Source organism: Corvus cornix, chromosome 1, assembly GCF_000738735.6.
Source record: "Corvus cornix cornix isolate S_Up_H32 chromosome 1, ASM73873v5, whole genome shotgun sequence".
In the NCBI taxonomy this organism is placed as follows: Eukaryota; Metazoa; Chordata; class Aves; order Passeriformes; family Corvidae; genus Corvus; species Corvus cornix.
The window spans coordinates 47,565,266-47,583,157 of NC_046332.1; the positions used below are offsets into that span (position 1 = coordinate 47,565,266).

The following is a 17,892-nucleotide window of genomic DNA, read 5'->3' on the forward strand; positions in this document are numbered from 1 at the left end:
CCCGCATATCGGCGCAATCCCCTGAGCCCCTACCCGGCCCCGCAAGCTCACCGCCGCGGGGCTCCTCACTCCAAAGCAGGGAGCAGCCCCCGGCAGAAGGGTAGGGGGTCCCGGGGCCGGCCAGGCTGAAGGGAAGGAAGGGGGTTGCGGGACCAGGGCCACCCCAGGTGGCCTCTTACGGCCCGCGCCCCGCCCCGGAGGGTTGCGGGAGGGCTCACGTGGGGGAGAGGCGCCTATGGGGAGGCGGCGGGAGCCGGGCAGGGCGGTGGGGCCCGGCGGGGCCACCAGCTGTCAAAGAGGCATCCCGGGCTCCGGGAGCGAGAGCAGCCCTATGTGTCCCTAAGCTGCGAAGCCCCCTTGGCCCCGCTCGCCATGAACACCGAGGAGCAGTATTATGCCTCGGCGCAGCTCTACAAGGAGTCGTGTGCGTTTCAGAGAGCCCAGGCGCAGGACTACAACCCTAGCCCCCCCGCCTGCCTGTACATGGGCAGGCAGCAACAGACTCCTTATCCCAGCGCCTTAGGGGCTCTGGAGCAAGGCAGCCCGCCAGACATTTCACCTTACGAGGTGCCCCCCATCACAGAGGATGCCGGGGTCTCCCACCTTCACCACCATCACCACCACCCTCATCTTCCTCCTCCCCACCAGGACGCGCTGCCTTTCTCAGACGGGGCGGACACGGGAGCTGTAGAGGAGCCCCGAGTGCAGGTGCCTTTCGCCTGGATGAAGTCCACCAAATCTCACGCCTGGAAGGGACAGTGGACCGGTAAGCCCCCCCGCATCCCTCCGCCCCCCTGCTTCTGTCCCGCTCGGCGGTCAGGAGCCCTCCCTTGCACCGGTACTGCTCCCACCGCTCGGATGTAGTGTGGAGAGGTCCTGGAGGGTCGTTTCCCCCTCAGCAGCCTCTCCAGACCCACTGCTCTGGGGCTGCTAGTGTTGGGTTGAACACTGGGGAGGGAGCCGGCACTCCAGTCCCCGCCGGCGGGCTCAACGCTCCCTGCGCCTCAGCAATTATTAACGAATTATTTTTCACCAATTAACTAATTGTGGCCAAGCCGGGACTTTGTGACGCCTCCCGGGAGCTGCTTCCTCGGGCAGCAGGGTGTCCCCGCGGGCGCGGTGAGCTCTGCGCGGGGGCCGGGTCGCGGAGACACCTGCGAGGTGGAGCGGGCGGGGAAGCGGCAGGCAGGGCTGGCGGGAGGGGACAGCCCCGCTGCCCCGCGTCCCTGCGCCCACTGTGCAGCCGCGGGGCAGCCTCCGAGCCCCAGGGCAGTCGCCGAGCCCCTCTCGGCTGCCTGTCGGCTCTCCCCGGCGCAGAGCCCATCTCCCCTCCTGGCCCCTCTATCCCACTCCCTCTGCTCCCCGGCGGGTTTTAGCCACAACTGCTAAAAACTCTCCAAGTGAAAAAAACAGGGCAGGGAAAACAATGCACAAACGAAAAAGAGTTGCCAGTGAGGGGAAGAAACTCTATCTAGGCAGAAAGTTCCGCTGCCCAACAATATTTCTGTCTCTGCCTGCACAATGTTATCGTGTCCTGCGCCTCCGTCACGCCTATACGGCAAATATTATATTAATGGCTTTGTTCAAATAGACAGTTGGAAAAAGGACCGGAGTATTAAAATCTCCACGAAATAGTTTGGGAATTGCATGGGACAGGCCGAGGGGGAGGGAAGGAGAGGTGGCGGTCCCCAGTCTCCCCAGAGGAGCATCTGCCCACAAAGGTAGAAAAGAGTGCTGTCCCAGGCCACGGACACGGCGGCAGGGATTGTGCCGGGGGGAAGGTGGAGTGAGAGAGAGAAAAAATCAGATATTTTTCCTTGAGTTGAGTGAATTTCGGAAATAACAATAGTAATAATCATAATAATATAAAGGCAAACTTTTGAACTACACTTTTTTTTTTCTCTTTCTCCTGTACCCGAGGAATGACAAAACCAGCAGGAAAGCGAAACTTTCCCGTGGAAGCCTAAAATTCTTGCCTGCTGTCCCAGCCCTCCCGGGAGGAGCAGGCAGGGGCCGTGCATGACCCGGTCGGTGTGATGTGTGGGCAGGGTTCCTGCCGGAGCACGCCGCAGGAAGAGAAAGGGGCACGGCGCTGTGCCGAGCGCGACAGAGCGCCCACAGCGAAACCGCGGCGTATTATGTACTGTGTTTGTGGCAAACTATATGGCCCAACGATTTATTTTTCATGGAAACCCTGGGGATTTAGGCGTCCGTGGATGCTGCGGGGCTTTGTGCTGTTATTGCCGGGGAAAGGCACCCAGAGAGGCCGCGGCCGAGCCCGGGCTTGCCGGCCTTGTTCCGGGGCCCGACCGGCTTCGGCCCTCCGACAGACCCCGGGCGTTCCGCCTTCCCGGTAGCTCCAGTTTAGTTTAAAGTAACAGAACAAGTTGGTTTTTTTCAGATATAGACTCATGTAAACGGGTATGTACATAGGTTTAGATTTACCAACATTTTTACACATATATACATTGATTTTAATATTTATATACGCACATAGATGTATACATATCACTTTGTAAACATTACATGTGTATTTAAATATATATTTTAAATACATATATAAGCTTTATACATAGGTTTACAATTACAATCATTGTATATATAAATACAGAATCATGGGAATAGGAAGATGAGGGGTGAGAGAGCCCACGTAGCTCTCTTGAAATTATTTTTTCATTCTGGCTGTTTAACACACCGTTCCCCGCAGATGATATCAACGCCAAAAGCATGCCCAGAGGGGCGCTGGCGCTGGCAAAAGTGGCCCTGAGTTTCCGTGCCCACCGCCGGCCCCTCTCGATGCGACCGCCTGTACTACCCGCGCCTCAGTGCCCACTCAGGACTGCGGCGGCCGCGCTGGGAACGGCGATCCCTCTTGCTGCCGCTTTTCACGGCAACAAGAAACCCAAGATTTCGTCAGCTTGGCGAAATGGAGCGGCTGCGGTCCAAATCCCCTCCCGGCCCGGCAGGCTCACTAATTATTTTAATTATTATTTCTTTGTTTTAGCGGGGTATTTTCCAGAGTTGGTTGTTTTGTTTTTTTTTTTTTTGAGGGGTTCCATTTTCCCATTTTGCTTTGGTTTGTGTGTGTGGTGGAGTTTTTTTCTTTTTCTTTTTTAACCTTTTTTTAAACATTTCTAAAGATTTTTAATTTAATTTTAACACGAACCTGAGCAATTGCAGCCCTGGATCCGGGAGCCCTTCTGAGCTTTCAGTGTCACACAAACAGTGGCACGTGAGTCTCTCCCTCGGCTCCAGAGACGGCGCTTTCCTGAAAACCTCATCCAAATAATTGTTAAAAAATATTAAGTTATTGTAAAATAAAATAACAGCAGTGGCGACTGCTGCCAGCAGCACCACCTCACTGTGCCCAGCCGGAGAGCTCCCCGAGGCCTCCTCCTCACCCCACCTGCTTCCCCCCACGTATCCTCCGCGCCGCGCAGGGATCCTGGGACGTGGTCCCCGCAGCCCGAGAGGGCGGCCGGGAGGGCCCAGGCTGACTCTCGCTTCTCTCCAGGGGGATCCTATATGGTGGAACCGGAGGAGAACAAGCGGACGAGGACGGCGTACACGCGGGCGCAGCTGCTGGAACTGGAGAAGGAGTTTCTCTTCAACAAGTACATCTCCAGGCCGAGGCGGGTAGAGCTGGCTGTCATGTTGAACTTGACCGAGAGACACATCAAGATCTGGTTCCAGAACCGGCGGATGAAGTGGAAGAAGGAAGAGGACAAAAAGCGAGGGGCGGGCAACAGCAATGACCCCGAGCAAGACTGCGTGGTGTCCTCTGGGGAGCTCCAAACCAAGGAGGATCTCCAGCCATGCCCCGCCGGGAACCTTCCCTCGGGAGACTCCAGGGACCTTCTCGCCCCCAGCCTAGTCCCCAGAAGGCAGCAGGACTCTCGGTGAGCCGCGGGGAGCCCCACGGCCCGGGAGGAGGAAAAGGATGGGACATGGAAAAGAGCCGAGAGGCTGGCGCCGGCTTTCCTCCGCCGTGCCGTGCCGTGCCGTGCCGTGCCGTGCCGTGCCGTGCCGACCCACTCCCGCCTTCCCTCTGGGAAACTCGGTGCCCCCAGTCTGAAACTCGCGTCCTCCGGAAAGTAAATGTAAGATGTCCAGCTCTCCAGATGACAAGGAGAGGCTCGCTGTGGGCCCTAACGCCAGGGGAGCCCGCCGGGATGGCGGCGAGCTGGGCCCCACTTCCCCGGGCCGCCCGCGCCTCAGCGAGCCCTACGGGACACCTTCCCCCGGGGAAGGTGGGTCTCAGGTCGCCACCGACGGTGTGTGCAACCCTGGGTGCACGGAGAGGTCTGGACACCGGAGGAGAAGCGAGGGCACGCTGCGTTCCTTGCCGCGGACAGCTGCTCGGTCGGGGCGCGCGTCCCACCGTGTCCGTCGGTCCACAAGCGCAGACACGGACCCGAGTATCCCGGACCATTCACGGGCTGGCACGCCGCCGTCCCCGTCCCTTCCAGTCACCCCAGGGCATCGGCTCTACCGAGGACTCTCTCAGGACTGTTACTTACTTCTTTGGAAACTGGAACCTGGTTTCTTTCGTTTTCTTTTTCTTTTGGGAAAGAAATAGGCGGGGGGAAGGAAAAAGGGAAAAAAAAAAAGAGAGAAAAAAATTTTTTAAATTGAAAAAGAAAAGGCCTACGTGTCCTGCGGGCAGGATTTGTCTCCCCCGATGACCGGCTCTGATGACCGGCACAGGCAGCCAGACCCTCCCCCGGGCTCCGGCAGCGGCTGCGGGGACCCTGCGCTGCTGCCCGCGGCTCCGCGCCCGTCTGGGCTCCGGGGAACTCCGCGGCTCCAGGGCTGCGCTTGCCTCTTCGAGGGGTGAATGCGAGCCCAGGGCTGGAACAGAGGAAGTCGCGGTCTCTCTCTGGGCAGCGAGCAGACAGAGTGATATATCTGGGGGATAGGGCCGGTCCTAGGGACACTGTCCTTCGTGAAAAAAGCTCCAGCCTCTCTTCCAACTCTTTCGGAAGCTCGGACTCTGCCTTGGAGAGGAGAAACCTCTGTACAGCACGAGCTCCTGTCCCGGAGTGGCTCTATGCGTGGTTTTTCTCTGCAGACTTACTTTTACAGCCCAGCAGAGGCTGGAGGCCGGCTGCCTCCCGAGGCCCTGCAGAGCACTGGGGAGTTTCCCTGGGCGCTGTTTTTCGGCCCGGGCCGATGTGCGGGAGAGCTCGGCTGCTCCGGGATGGAGCCGGGAGCGCCCGGCCCGGGCTTCCCTGCGGGGAGGTGGGTAGTGGAGTCGGCGCCGGCTGCCCCGGGCCCAGCCTGCCTTCCCTGCTGCCAGGAACAGCTTCCCGGTCCCGACAACGGCGGGAACTCCAACTAAGTGGGGAACAAATCACAGCCGAACTAGAAACAGAAAACAGCGGTAGGAAGGAACTAGGAACTGTCTAGTTTGCTGTCGGTCAGGCGGATCTGCCTTCTTTCCTCGACGGGGAGGTTCCTGCCCTGTACCCGGCAGCAGCAACCCCTCGAGCATCCCTCGGGGGCCGCCACAGCCCCTCCCGCGCTGCGGGCCCGGGAGTGCCATGGGAGGAGGAAAATGAGGAGGAGGACAACCTGTCGCACCCTGGCCAGAGGATGTTCCCAGTTCCTCGGCTGAAAGCGAGGGGGAGAGCAAATAGCTCTGTACAGCTCTTTGGGGGTTTCCCATCTTACATGAAACTTCTTACACTAAGGCGGAGACTTGAAGGTGTAATTTGTCTATTGCTTTTCTTTCCTCTTGGGACATTAAGATCTGTGTGCAAACAGGAGTATTTCTGGTAATTTTTCCTGCAAGTTGACTGAGAAATTTATCACCCAAGCCTGTATATCCTTATTCATCAAAACGCAGTCAATGAGTGAGAATTTTATTAATCATTATATCAGCAAAATTCAAATAAAGCTGTTCTGCTTAAGAACCAAAGCACCATATTAATTAAAGTAATATTTCTTAGACTTTTGGGGGACATGAAGCCATTTTTAAACCTCAGAATTTTTAATCACTATTCATTAGCATTAACCTGCCACTGGCAACATGAAGTGGAACAATTTCCACGTACCTTTTACAAGGTCTGGCACTGACATTACAGTTCGGGAGCCACTACAAAAACAGGTCCAGCGGCAGAAAGGACGGCTGTCAAACAAAGTACCTCGATTTTATTCTAAGATTCGTAGAGCACGGTGCCCTGGCTGGGCAGCATATGTGGTAACTGAAATGTTGCCTGTCCTTTTTTTAGTAGGTTTGATTTTCTTTGTGCTCTGCTCTGAAAACGAAAAAGGTGCACAATTGATATGAACCGTTTGACCATGGTGCCAAGGTGTTTTTATTAGTAGAAGCAGAATCGGAACTGCATGGCTTAATTTTAACGAATAAAATATTTTTCTTCTAAGAGCTGACATAGTTTATTGGTTTAGCACTTACATATATATTTTTTCACCCTTTTTACAACTGCACCAATGGAAAATTAATATTAACTCGATCAAGACAGCTCTGGGATGTTGTAGAGCTAAAGATTCACGGTAACTTCACCTGACAGAACAGCCAGCCCTACACAGTGCTGGGGCAAGGCAACGCTGACATGGAGAGTTGTAAGTTCACTAGAGTTCTTGTGCTGAGTTATCTCACCAAAACCAGTTGTCCAGATATATCCTAGGAGACACCTCCCCCTGTGAAATAGTTTATGATTTATATGTAATCACCTTTAACCCTAGGATAGGATTTCCGCAAAACATTCTGGAAATACTTTTAAAGTTAGGCAAGACATAAACAGTGTGAGAGTCTTTTTGTTTCCTTCTTCGGCAATAGTGAAGTCTTTAGGCAGGTGTGGGAGAGGTATGTCCCAAAAAATTGTATGTGTTCAGTGTTAATTATTTTAAAGAAAAGCTGAGCAAGATTCAGGGCAAATTTCCTGTCCCTGGTTGCAGCTTGCTGTGGCATCCACCCCAATGGGAGCTATGGAGACATCAATTGTACCTATGGCTCCAGGGAAGATAGTGAGGCTGCAAGTCTTGATTGAGCTTTGCACAGGCAACACCTTTGCTGCTCCTACTTTGCTCAGATCCATCCCCCAATACTGCAGGGAAAGTGTTCTTCTCCTGCCTCTGTGCTGACTGCTATTCCATGAAAGAGCACAGGGCAGGACCTCTCCTTCCTCCAAGCAGAGCATCCAAGGTGCATGGCACAGTGCTGGGCAAACCCTGGCAGCAGCTTGGGGCCAGTCTGCTGCCATCTGTGGAGCTACATCTGCAGCCCTGCTGGGGCCATGCTACCTCCATGCCTGGACAGAGGCTAGGCAAGGGAAACAGGATCTCCTGCACCCCCTGTGCCAACCCCTGCTTTACCTCCCGCCCAACAGGACCATGTCCCATTATCCTGCAGCAATGGCCATATGAAAAGTAGGATTGCAAGACTATACTTGTCTCCTCTATTACAAACCCATATTTTTGCCTGAAAATCTCTCCATTTATGCATAATTATGCCCATAAATCAATTCTGAAAGCAGTGATTTAACCTAAGGTGTGAAAGACTTTCCAGTCAGACACTGAAGGCTGCTACCTCCTGCTCTGTGGTTGCTGCTGCTGCCACGAACACAGCTGAAGAGAGATGTTGCAGGCTGAGAGAAGACATATTGCTCAGGAAGGCTTTGGTGCTTTGAAGTGCAACTGGGAATGGGATGCCAGCCCTGCCACAACCACAAAAGCAGGGCCTGGTGGCCTGGGCAATGCACCTCACAGTCTGTCCTCCACAGGGCAGAGGTGGCTGGGGGTTAAGAGCTGAGTTTCAAGGCTTGTTTTGGGGGTAGAAAGAAATGGCATGGTGCTCCCTTCACTCCTTATAGCTTAGAGGGTTGTTCTTATGAGACCTTTTCACATAAGCATAGGCAAGCCATGCAAACACACATACACACACCAGCTTCCAAAAAACTGTGACTCAGAAAGGCTTTCTGAGTCCCTTTCTGTTTTCTTCTTCCCTGGATGGGGATAGGAATGGCCAGATCTTCAAGGACTTTCTTTTTATAGCAATCAGGAAGAAATCTAGGGAGGACAATGAAATGAAATGACAATGAAAGGTGGAAACACTGCAGTGTCTGTGTTAAGTAGTGAACACTATCTACTTTCACTTACCCTACACCTCACCCACTTACATTCATTTAACACTTAACATCTATCACCATTGCTCCTGTCCCACTGGCTTCCAGCACCTTTTACAGTCTTTCCGTGCACTATGCCAGCACCAGTGTGCCCCAGCAGTGCTTTAGCTGCAAGTGCAAAGAATGGTGGAACAAAGGGGAAAGTGCTTGGAGGCAAAGCTTCTCCTGATCTCTGCCTTTCTCCGTCTCCTCTCTTCCCACCACTTGCTGTCCTGGAATGCAACTCCTCTGCTCCCCAGCACTTCTGGGATCACAACATATGCAGGAACAAATGAAATGCAAAGGAAATGAGTGGAGTCCCTCTCTCCCCAGCATGCCTTGGTGGTGAATCAGGCCTGGCCAGCCTCATTCATGGAGTAGGAAACTCAAACACGTGGTTCCTCTACTATAAGGTCTGACGCACTTGCTGCCTCATATCAGGGCTTGTTCCAGAAATGATTTGCTTCCAGCAGCAGCACCACGGCCAGGAGGAGAGGCTGCAGTTGTGCTCCTTCTGCATGAGGTGCCTTTAGGCATGTTCACAGGAGCCCTGATGTCTGGCTTCATCCACCAGGATGTACTGGTCAGAAGAGGCAGGTGCCTTTGCAAACAGGCATATTCTTCACAAACAACCCAAAAATAGATTGAATGGGAAGAGTTTTCTGGAGATGTAGGTGAGCTGGACCAACAAGGCAAGAAGATTGCAATGACCACTGCAAATGCAGTGCATTTGCCAAGGAGCATTGGCGAAGAGGGGGTTGCAGAGAACAATGGGAACCATGAGCTCCTGACAGTGGCAGCTTCGTTTTCTCTCTGTTCTTTGACCCAGACTCAAAAGGAGGAAAACATCTGCTCAAAGAACCTTTGGCACAGTGATTTAAGATTCAAAAGTAAAACACATCCAGCAGGCTCAGAAAGCAGAGAGTGTAATGGTTTGTGTCTCCACTTCCAGGGCTAGACTTTGTAGTGGATACTGGAAGAGTTGTTTTCAAGAGCAATTGGTAGCATCCTGGTGTTTTGTTTGAGCATGGGCAGTGTGGGCCATTATATATTCAGCTGTGCCAGCTTTGGACATTCCCTGCAGCCCTCAAAGCACAGAAGCAGATGCAGGCAGGGATTACTGACTTCACTGCTGTAAGAAGTCAGAAACAGGGGATGGAGCTCCCCTTGGAGAGAAGGGAGGGCACCCACAGCCCGTGCTGAGAGACCAAGCTGTCTCAGGACCAAGGTGGAGCCAGGGGAGGTATACCAGGTCCTGGACTGTGCAGAGACTTGTGTTTGAACACTTCCCTGGGCCCAAACCCTTCTCCAGAGAAAAGCAAACAGTTACCTGTTGGGAGCCTCAGCTGGGTGCGGCATCGTGGGGCTCCAAGTCATGTTTTGAACACAAGCCCTCCTGCAGAGGAGGCTGCACCTCCCTGCAGCAAGCACTAGCAAAGCAGCCCCCTTGCATTCTGGCTTTTAACAACATTTCAGCACAACTGCTCAGTCCCTCTCATTCAAACACGTGCCTCTCACTCCCTGCCAAGGTTCCAGCCAGGAGAGCTGATCTCTCATCTGGTATGCCCTCTCTCCCTTTCTGCTGCTAAGCCCTTGGTGGTGAGTCAGTATTTGGCTAAGGGTGAGACTGCATGAGGTGACATTGCTCAAGATAAGATGGCAGAATAGCAAGTCCTGTTTTGGGATTATTTTTTTTAATCCATTCTGTAAGCTGAATTTTTATCCAAAAAATGAAAATTGTCAAAAAAGGGGAAGGAGGGGGAAATCCCTTTTACTTTGAAGGCATCAAATCCTTTACCCTGGAATGGATGTGGTAGAACTTGTTAAAGTCCAGCTGGTTCCTGGAGCTGTGATTGAAAACCTGCTCACAACTTCACCCTCTGCTGCCACATTATTGATGCTTTGTTATATTCATCCCACATACTTTAGTGAGACAGTTTCACTTTAAATTGGAAGAGGTACATCTGATCGCAGATGTGCAAGAGAGCATTTTAAGCTGTACATGAGATTAGGTGGAGGTAAAGGCAGAGGAAAGGACCATAAAGCGTAGAGTTGCATGACCCTTTCATGACAAAGAAGGGATTCCTTAGGACCATCTCTACAGGAGCAAAAACAGTACTGAAGTTGGAACCACTGAGCTTTCTACTCTATTCTTCTGCCCAAAGTAAGATCACTTCAGACATGTTGTTCTGTTCTCTTTATCAAGGGCTACATAGCTGCAGATTTCCCAATCTTCTCTGTTCCAGCGTATCATGACTCCTACCACGAGTGCAATTTCCTAGCATCCAACCAGTCTTACATATTGCAGTTACAGCCTATGCTTTCTTGCCCTCTTAGAAAGTAGAGGATGGTGTACTTCCCTTCTCTTTAAAACAGCCTCCCAAGAAGCCAAAGGAAAAGTTTTGGTGAAGAAAATTAATTTTCCAGGCAACTTTTGCCTTATTAGAGACTTTTTAGAGAAATTAGAGCAGATTCCCCGAGCTCAAACGCAGGAGCTGAACAGGATGGGCCCATAAGGCAAGTAGAGGAATGGTACTCCCGATAGTGAGGGAAGGCAACACTGTCAGTGAGTGGACAGGCAGAAGGATGAGCTGGCACTGAAAGCAGGAGGGGTCAGAAGAGAGGCAAGTGAAGGCTGAAGCAGTTGGTTTGTTATGGGGAGAAGCCAGCGGGAGGCATTAAAGGAGAAGGGTGAAGAAAAAGGTAACTGATGTAATGCCAAGACCTCAACAGCTACAGGATTATGATACCAATGAAGTCATTAGCTGGGAATGCCATTTGGCTTCTAGGGAAAGGTCATGATACAGAAACCAGGTGCTTTGTGTGTTTTACTTAGCTGTTAATTGCAGCTTGCACCTTTCTTGCAGAAGTTTAATTCCCCCTTGTAATGTGATGGAGTTTTCTCACCTGTCCCCACATTCCTACTGGTCCATACACTAAGGGGAAATGGTGTGATTCTGGCAGAGATTTCCATTTAATGCCGTTGCTCTGCGGTAGTGTTTATTCACTGCTGCATGCAGGGCTTGTTCCAGCTGTCCCTGGTTATGTCAAATCAGGTACTTAGAGCCCTGCTTGCTCAGGGCTCTAAGTGAAGCTCATTTTTGGCAAAAAATCTTACAGACCTGCCTTGCAGTTCCCGTGAAAAATAATCCAAATTCATTTAGATGCAGGCACTGGACATTGTCAGAAAATCTGTAGAGATGTGGGAGATAAAAATCCATTTAAGGTAGCAGATTTATGTCCTGCTCCAGCAAAGTCCCATTTGCCCCTATGTCTCCTTTTACCCCATCCTCTCAACTTGGCTCTGAGGAGTGAGGTAAGCCACACAGCAGCACTGCTCGTGGAAGATCTGGAATATCCCACCCTCACCATGGAGTCCCAGCCATTAGGTTATGGAGGGCTGGGAATAGTGATAGCTTGTTGGAAAATCTTAGAATCCATGCCTCTCCTCCAGATGTGATCACTAGATAGGTCAGGGCAACATTCTTCACTGGTTATAGGTCTATAAACGCTGGGGAGAGTGGGGGAGGGAGGCTTAGGAGAGACAGGGCTTTTGCAGGCTGACATCAGGACCTAGGAAGAGACAAGCTGACACCTGCAGGCCGTGTCCGCATCAAGGTGGGGAAGTCAGACTGAGGGAGATGTGGTGTTCCCTCTGCACGCCTCTGCAATGCCAGCCTGGCACCATGCCTGGTTATGGAGCAGGGAGTGGATGACAGAGGAGGATGCCACAGGAACTAAAAAACACCTAGGAAGGGAACGACTAAACAGACAGTACTTCCCTCCATGCCACAGGGAAGGAATTGTAGCTGGGAGCCAGAAGAGTGGCAGAGAGGAGGAGAAGAGGAGCAGTTTGCTTTCAACCCTCCTCTCTCCTTCAGGTCTACATGGAATAAAACATGGAGCAGAAAGCAACGATAAAAATGGAGGAACCATCAGGCAAGGGCAGAGTTGGAGAGCAGCAATGGATGGTCAAGAGCCAGAAAGCTGTCACACTCCTATCTGAGGGTGCAGTACCATGTCACATTAATCTGAAATCCTAGTGCTCCCCTCTTCGCCTCCTGTTTCTGTAGCAAACAGAAGCAGCTGGATGAGACAGCTCAACTCACAAATCCAACAAAACACTCATCATCCTGCAAAAATTGTCATGTCTTTCATTTTGGAAACAGCTCACCACACACCTGCACCTGCACTGCCTTTGACATGAAGCAGGAGCTTCTGCAAGATCTGGAGGCCAAAGAGAAGCAGGCAGGGAAGCAGAGGAGAGTTACCCGTGGGACCATGGGTGCAGCATAGCTACTAGAAGAGTTTTTTGCCTTGCTTAAGTTTCCTTTTGAGGCCTGACACATCTTGGCTGTTTGCTGCCTTAATTTCCCTGCTGCCACTCCAGAGATATCCCCCTTTGCCAGGAATCTCTCCATCTTCTGCCATCTCTTAGATGGCCCCTGCTACATCCCAATGTGCTTTCTGAAGCCATCACTTACTCAGCGTAGAGAGACATCCTGAAAGAAGGAGGACTAAGGGAAATTTGATGAAAGGGAGTCTTCAGAGACAGAGAGACTGTTCCAAGTGAGGGCTTGGAAGAGGCATAAAGCCAAGAGCCAGTAAAGGAGATCTAGGCCATGGTCCAAAGCTAACTGCAGCCAATGGGACTGATTTGAATGGGCTTTGGACTGTATTCTTGGACAGCAGCTGTAAAAGAGGATATCAGGAGTATGATGAGTGTGGAGAACTGAGGATAGAAAAGTGAGGAGGGGTTTGTTCAGCCATTCAAACATGGTTTATGTAGGACATATAGTGCCACCAGGGCTCTCCAGATGGTGCCACAGCCATTGGCAGGTTCTGCTCCATGGGGTCGTGTTTTACATGGCAGCACTGGCTGATGTCTTTTATTGCAGTAGCAACAAGTATCAGAAGAAAGGAAAAACACTGCAGAGGAAAGAAGACAAGTGGAATTGTGCTCTGTGCTGCTGTGCTGCCTGGTGGGAAATGGATGCTGAGCGATTTCAAACCCTTTATATCAATCCGTGGTGGCACAAGCCGTGGCAGGGGAGGGAGGATGTGCCGGACTCCTCTTGTGAGGTCAGATGAAGACAGTAACACAGTTCGGGGCAGAAACGCATTTCGGACCGCCACGTCTGATGCCTGCGAGTCACCCTCCGCCGGCGCGACGCTGATGGCAGCTACTCAGCGGGGCATGTTGGGGCTGGCAGAACGCAACCCCCTCCCGGAGAACCCCGGTGGCATCCCCCCGAGCCCGCCGGGGCCGGGGCGGGGAGGGCGCGGAGCCGGGCGGGACCTGACGGAGCCGCGGCCACGCTGCCACCTGCCCGCGGCGCCACGACACTGCAGCCCTTCCTTCTTTCCTTCCTTTCCTTCCTTTCCTTTCCTTCCTTCCTTCCGAATTCCTTCCTTCCTTCCTTCCTTCCTTCCTTCCTTCCTTCCTTCCTCCCTCCCTCCCTCCCTTCCTCCCTTCCTTTTCCTTCCTGTCCTGTGAGTTCAACACAGCTGTTAGATCTACCCCAATTCTGGTGCTTTTGCCTTCCTGGTGAGCAAGTAAACAGAAAGGAGTGGATCTCCTGGGACATTTCACTGGGAGTGTTCATGTCTCCAGGTATCCAGGTCTTCTTACAAAAAACACAAGCAGGAATGCCTTTCTGGAACTCATGGCTCACATGATTTCAGTGCCACTTAGGATTCTGAGTACCCCTGTAGGTTGTGCATGCCCCAAGATCAGCCCTCAGAGCTGAGCCCAGCTGTCACCAAATGGTCACCAAATGCAGGCGACTTCTCTGTTACCCTCTAGAACAGGTTGGCTGTACCTAAACTGCATCCTGAAACCAATCTATTGCTTGTCCTGACTTTAAATCTCTGCCCAGAGGTTTCCTGGGCAAGCAAAACTGGCCCAAGCCAACGGCTGGCTGTGGACCATGCCAGTCATTTACTAACTCAGCTGATTGAGCTGCAGTGCCCAGGAATATTTCCTGGCACTTTCCAATTTGTTTGGACAGATGTAGGAATTCAGCCCTACCTTCGCTTATCAAATGGGCAACTTGACTGCAGCAAGGAAGATTTCTGTCACCTAAGCTGGCTCTGGATGACTTCAAAGAATTTCCATGAGAGTGAAGAAATGCAACTACATTGATCTTGACTCTGTGAGACAAGTACTCCGCTCAAGGGGTTTGATGCTGCAGGACGCCAGAGCAGTGCAGTATCTAGGAGCCAGGCTGAGAACCTCTGAACTGGCTGGACTGGGGAACAGTCAGGGGAACAGGTCAGGGGAACAGGATCTGACTCAAAAACAAATTCAAGGACTGGCTTGAATTTGAAGAGCACTGCTGAAGGGATCTGAGCACATGCTGATTTGGGAGAAAACAGTCTCGTGACTTTTATAAAACAGCATACGTAGAGCATGATGTTCATAGTGGAAAAGTAGATTGAGCGAGGTTAAACATTTAAAGTCAGATAAAAACACACTGCTGCTTCCTTCAGCATGAATCATCATTTTGTGCTGACTGTGGTCCTAACACTTCATACTGGCCCTTGCTTTTTCCTGGACTGCCAGGAAGCGACCACTGAGTTGAGCAGGTTGGGTGGACCAGGAGGGGAGTGGCATGGTGAGGCACAGTGAGGGACCCATCTGGAATGGAGCAATGGCTTCTGAGGTCTCACTCCTTCCTTCCTTCTGTGTTTTTTGTGGGCTCTGCAAGCTGCTGTGGAGCATTTAGCTGTGTCCCTCTCAGCAGGTTCTCCCTTTGCTCTGGACCTCAGGGCACATCGCAGACCACAGGAGGCTCACGGGGCACAGGCAGCTGCCAGGTCGGGGTGAGTGGCACTGCAGTAGCAGTGCCTGGGCTGCCTCTCAGCAGGGAGGCAGCAGGTGCCACTGAGGACATCCCCTGCCTCCTGGAGCACTTGGCACTGCAGCCCCTGCTCTTTCCCTTACCATGGCAGAAATAATCTCCTTATCTCTGAGACAGGAAAATTCCTTCTTTTCTTTCTCCTTCTACACTTGAATTTTGCTGCCTCTCGCATAAGGGGTCAGGACCAGGATATTTGTGTGATAGTAGCTTCCAGCCCATGGAGCATATAGGAGCACTTTCCTAGGCCAAGAGGGAAGGAGGCAGGTTTTCAGGTGTCCATGGTAGTATGCCTGAGTAGGGATGTGCATAGGAGCAGGCTGAATCCCCCCAGACTCTGGACCACCACAGACTTTGCTGGACTGCTGGACCCTCGCCATGCCAGCCCCATCTGCCCCTGCTGGAGCAGCTGCTGTCCTTGGGCCAGTGTCGATGTTTTCCTGCTCCAATTCAGGAACGTGTGCCCACAGGCAAAGAGATAACAAAGAGCATGTTTTACCGGCAGGAGCCGTCAGCAGAGACCAAGCCTCTGAGGATGGAAAACACCTTTGGAGCCACGATAGGAGACTGGTGAGGGAGTGACTGAGGATGAAAGAGTAGGTCCAAAGTGTTGCTCTGGCCTTGGAAGAGCAGGATGTCGTTACTGGGAACAGAAAAAGGATCATGTTTCTAGATTGAAGTCCTCGAGGAAGAAACACGCTCCTGATAAGAGAAAGTCGCTTTTTCTTCTGAGTCACTACATTCCTGGGAGTAGTTGTGCAAGGTTTTCAGAGCCCCATTTTCAGATCTCCGTGTTTAGCTCTACCTCCACCTCTGTATATGTATATAAGGGCCTTGGTGGGGATGAAAGAAGATCTGAAAAAATAAGCATAATTGCCAGAAAAACTATGTACACTTATGCACTTAAAATGTATGAAAGTTGAGTGATCTGATTATTCTTAAAACAGCACATTTTTATTTTAAGCTGGAATAAAAATTCTTTGGTGTTATGGATAGGAAATGATTCTCACCGATGTAAATTCCATCTCACTGGAAATTTTACAAATAACAAAAAGATCCCTAGATCAAGAGAGTACTGGAATTTCCCTAAAACATAATCAAAAGCTTGAGTCATCTTTAAAGGCACCTCCATAGTTAACTTTTGCACAGTTCTTTATATCGCTTCCAACAATCTCCATGAGAGTAATTGGCTCATTTTCAAACTCTGGAAGAAGGAAGAAAAATCTTGGATACTTATGTCTCTTGACTCTTGCTTGCTTTAGGAATTTAAATGCCTTTGGAGGCTCAGAAGGCCGCTTGGTGTCCATGCCTTGCCCATACTGCACTCGAGGTGCCTAAAAGCAGAATTGTGATCTTAAAAATCCTGAGACCCACCTGATGGTGGAGTGCCCTGAACCATGCACCTGGTTTCTGTTTGAGTTCTGCATCAGGATGTTCTCCAAGGACTTGATTACAAGCAAGCCTTTGTTGAAAGCCCTAGCTGTTGTCACTCAGGCAGGCAAGAGACCAAGCAAGTCTTGTAGCCCTATGTGATCTTTCTGTTTGCATGGTCATACCACGGCATGGAAAAATTAGACCACAAGCAATCTCAGTTTCCAGGGCTGAAAGCTTATCTTGTCTGCCAGCAGAGGAAGGGACAGGACAGTGAGGAACATCCCTTTCCAAAGAATGCAGGAGATAAGGCAGCTTTTCTCTCTCAAAGGTCTTTGGGTCTATGTAAGTTATCTGTAGGACGGGCTGTGACTCTGTGGAAGGCAGCAAGACATGTCAGGGGAACAGGATCTGACTCAAAAACAAAACTGCACAAACTTGCAACAGCTGCCCAAAAATACCTGGGTGACTAAGGGAAGAAGAATGCTAAAGCAGGGAAGTTCCATGTGTTCTGTTTGGCTTGTTCTCTTCTTTGGAATGGCACTAAAAGCAGTGTTTTTGTTCCCCCAACCCTGCCTGTTGCAGCTGGCCATGGGGGCAGTGAGGGGTAGATGTTACATTTGGCATCTTTCTAATTTTCTTCAGTCCAGCTCAAGTGCTAGGGATCAGCGGGTTGGAAATGAGCTGTTAGAGATTTAAACTAAAGGAGGCTACATTTATACCAGATACAAGGAAGAAATTTTTACAATGAGAGTGACGAAACACTGGAACTTGTTTCTCAGAGCGGGCATAAAGGGCGTGGATTGCTCAGAGAGGGGTGGATGCTCCATCCCTGGAAACATTCAAGGTCAGGTTGGATGGGGCTCTGAGCAATGTGATCCATTTGAAGATGTCCCTGCTCATTGCAGGGCAATAGGATCTAGATGAGTTTTAAAGGTGCTTTCCAACCCACACTATGATATGATTCTGTGGAGCACACTTAAGAAAGGTAATGATGAACTTCCCTTAATTTGAAAAATTGGATCAAAACATCTACCTGGACCAATAGGTTAGATATTACATGAAATAGGTTATCTATTATACAGATTACATTCGATTTTATGTTAGCTTAGTTAGTATTTTAATTAGAGGAAATTAGAAGCAAAGAGAAAATTATTCCTGATACTTGTCAATGGTTAACTGGACCGGAGCATAATGAATGCCACAGATTGGTATCTAGACATCCATGTGAACATGTAATGAGAATCATCCATGAGTTTTCATCCTATGTTTTCCTGCACCTACTTTGAAGCAAGGGGATCCAGTAGGTGTCATCCCAAAACAGATGATACCTCAATTAAAAATGCAGGGCTTGAAAGGGATTCCCAGGTCTCTAATTCCAGTCCCCTGGCAACAAACTGTTTGTTTTTGTGAATAGCTCGAATTTTTCCTTTTTCTTTGCAAGTAGTTCTCTGTTGCCCTCTTTCAAGGAGGATAAGTTTGACATCTGAAAGTGTCAAAAACTGAGAATGGAACTGGGGGCATTGCAGAAGCTG

The 17,892-nt window shown here is 50.8% G+C and overlaps 1 protein-coding gene across 1 annotated transcript; it reads left to right on the forward strand.

Annotated features, from left to right (window-relative positions):
- The first annotated feature begins 302 nt into the window (after positions 1-302).
- PDX1 (pancreatic and duodenal homeobox 1) lies at positions 303-6,266 on the forward strand. The gene is made up of 2 exons (XM_039556670.1): positions 303-766; positions 3,515-6,266. Exons 1-2 carry the CDS (start codon positions 373-375, stop codon positions 3,901-3,903), a joined length of 783 nt encoding a protein of 260 aa, XP_039412604.1. The 5' UTR covers positions 303-372; the 3' UTR covers positions 3,904-6,266.
- The last annotated feature ends 11,626 nt before the right edge of the window (positions 6,267-17,892 follow it).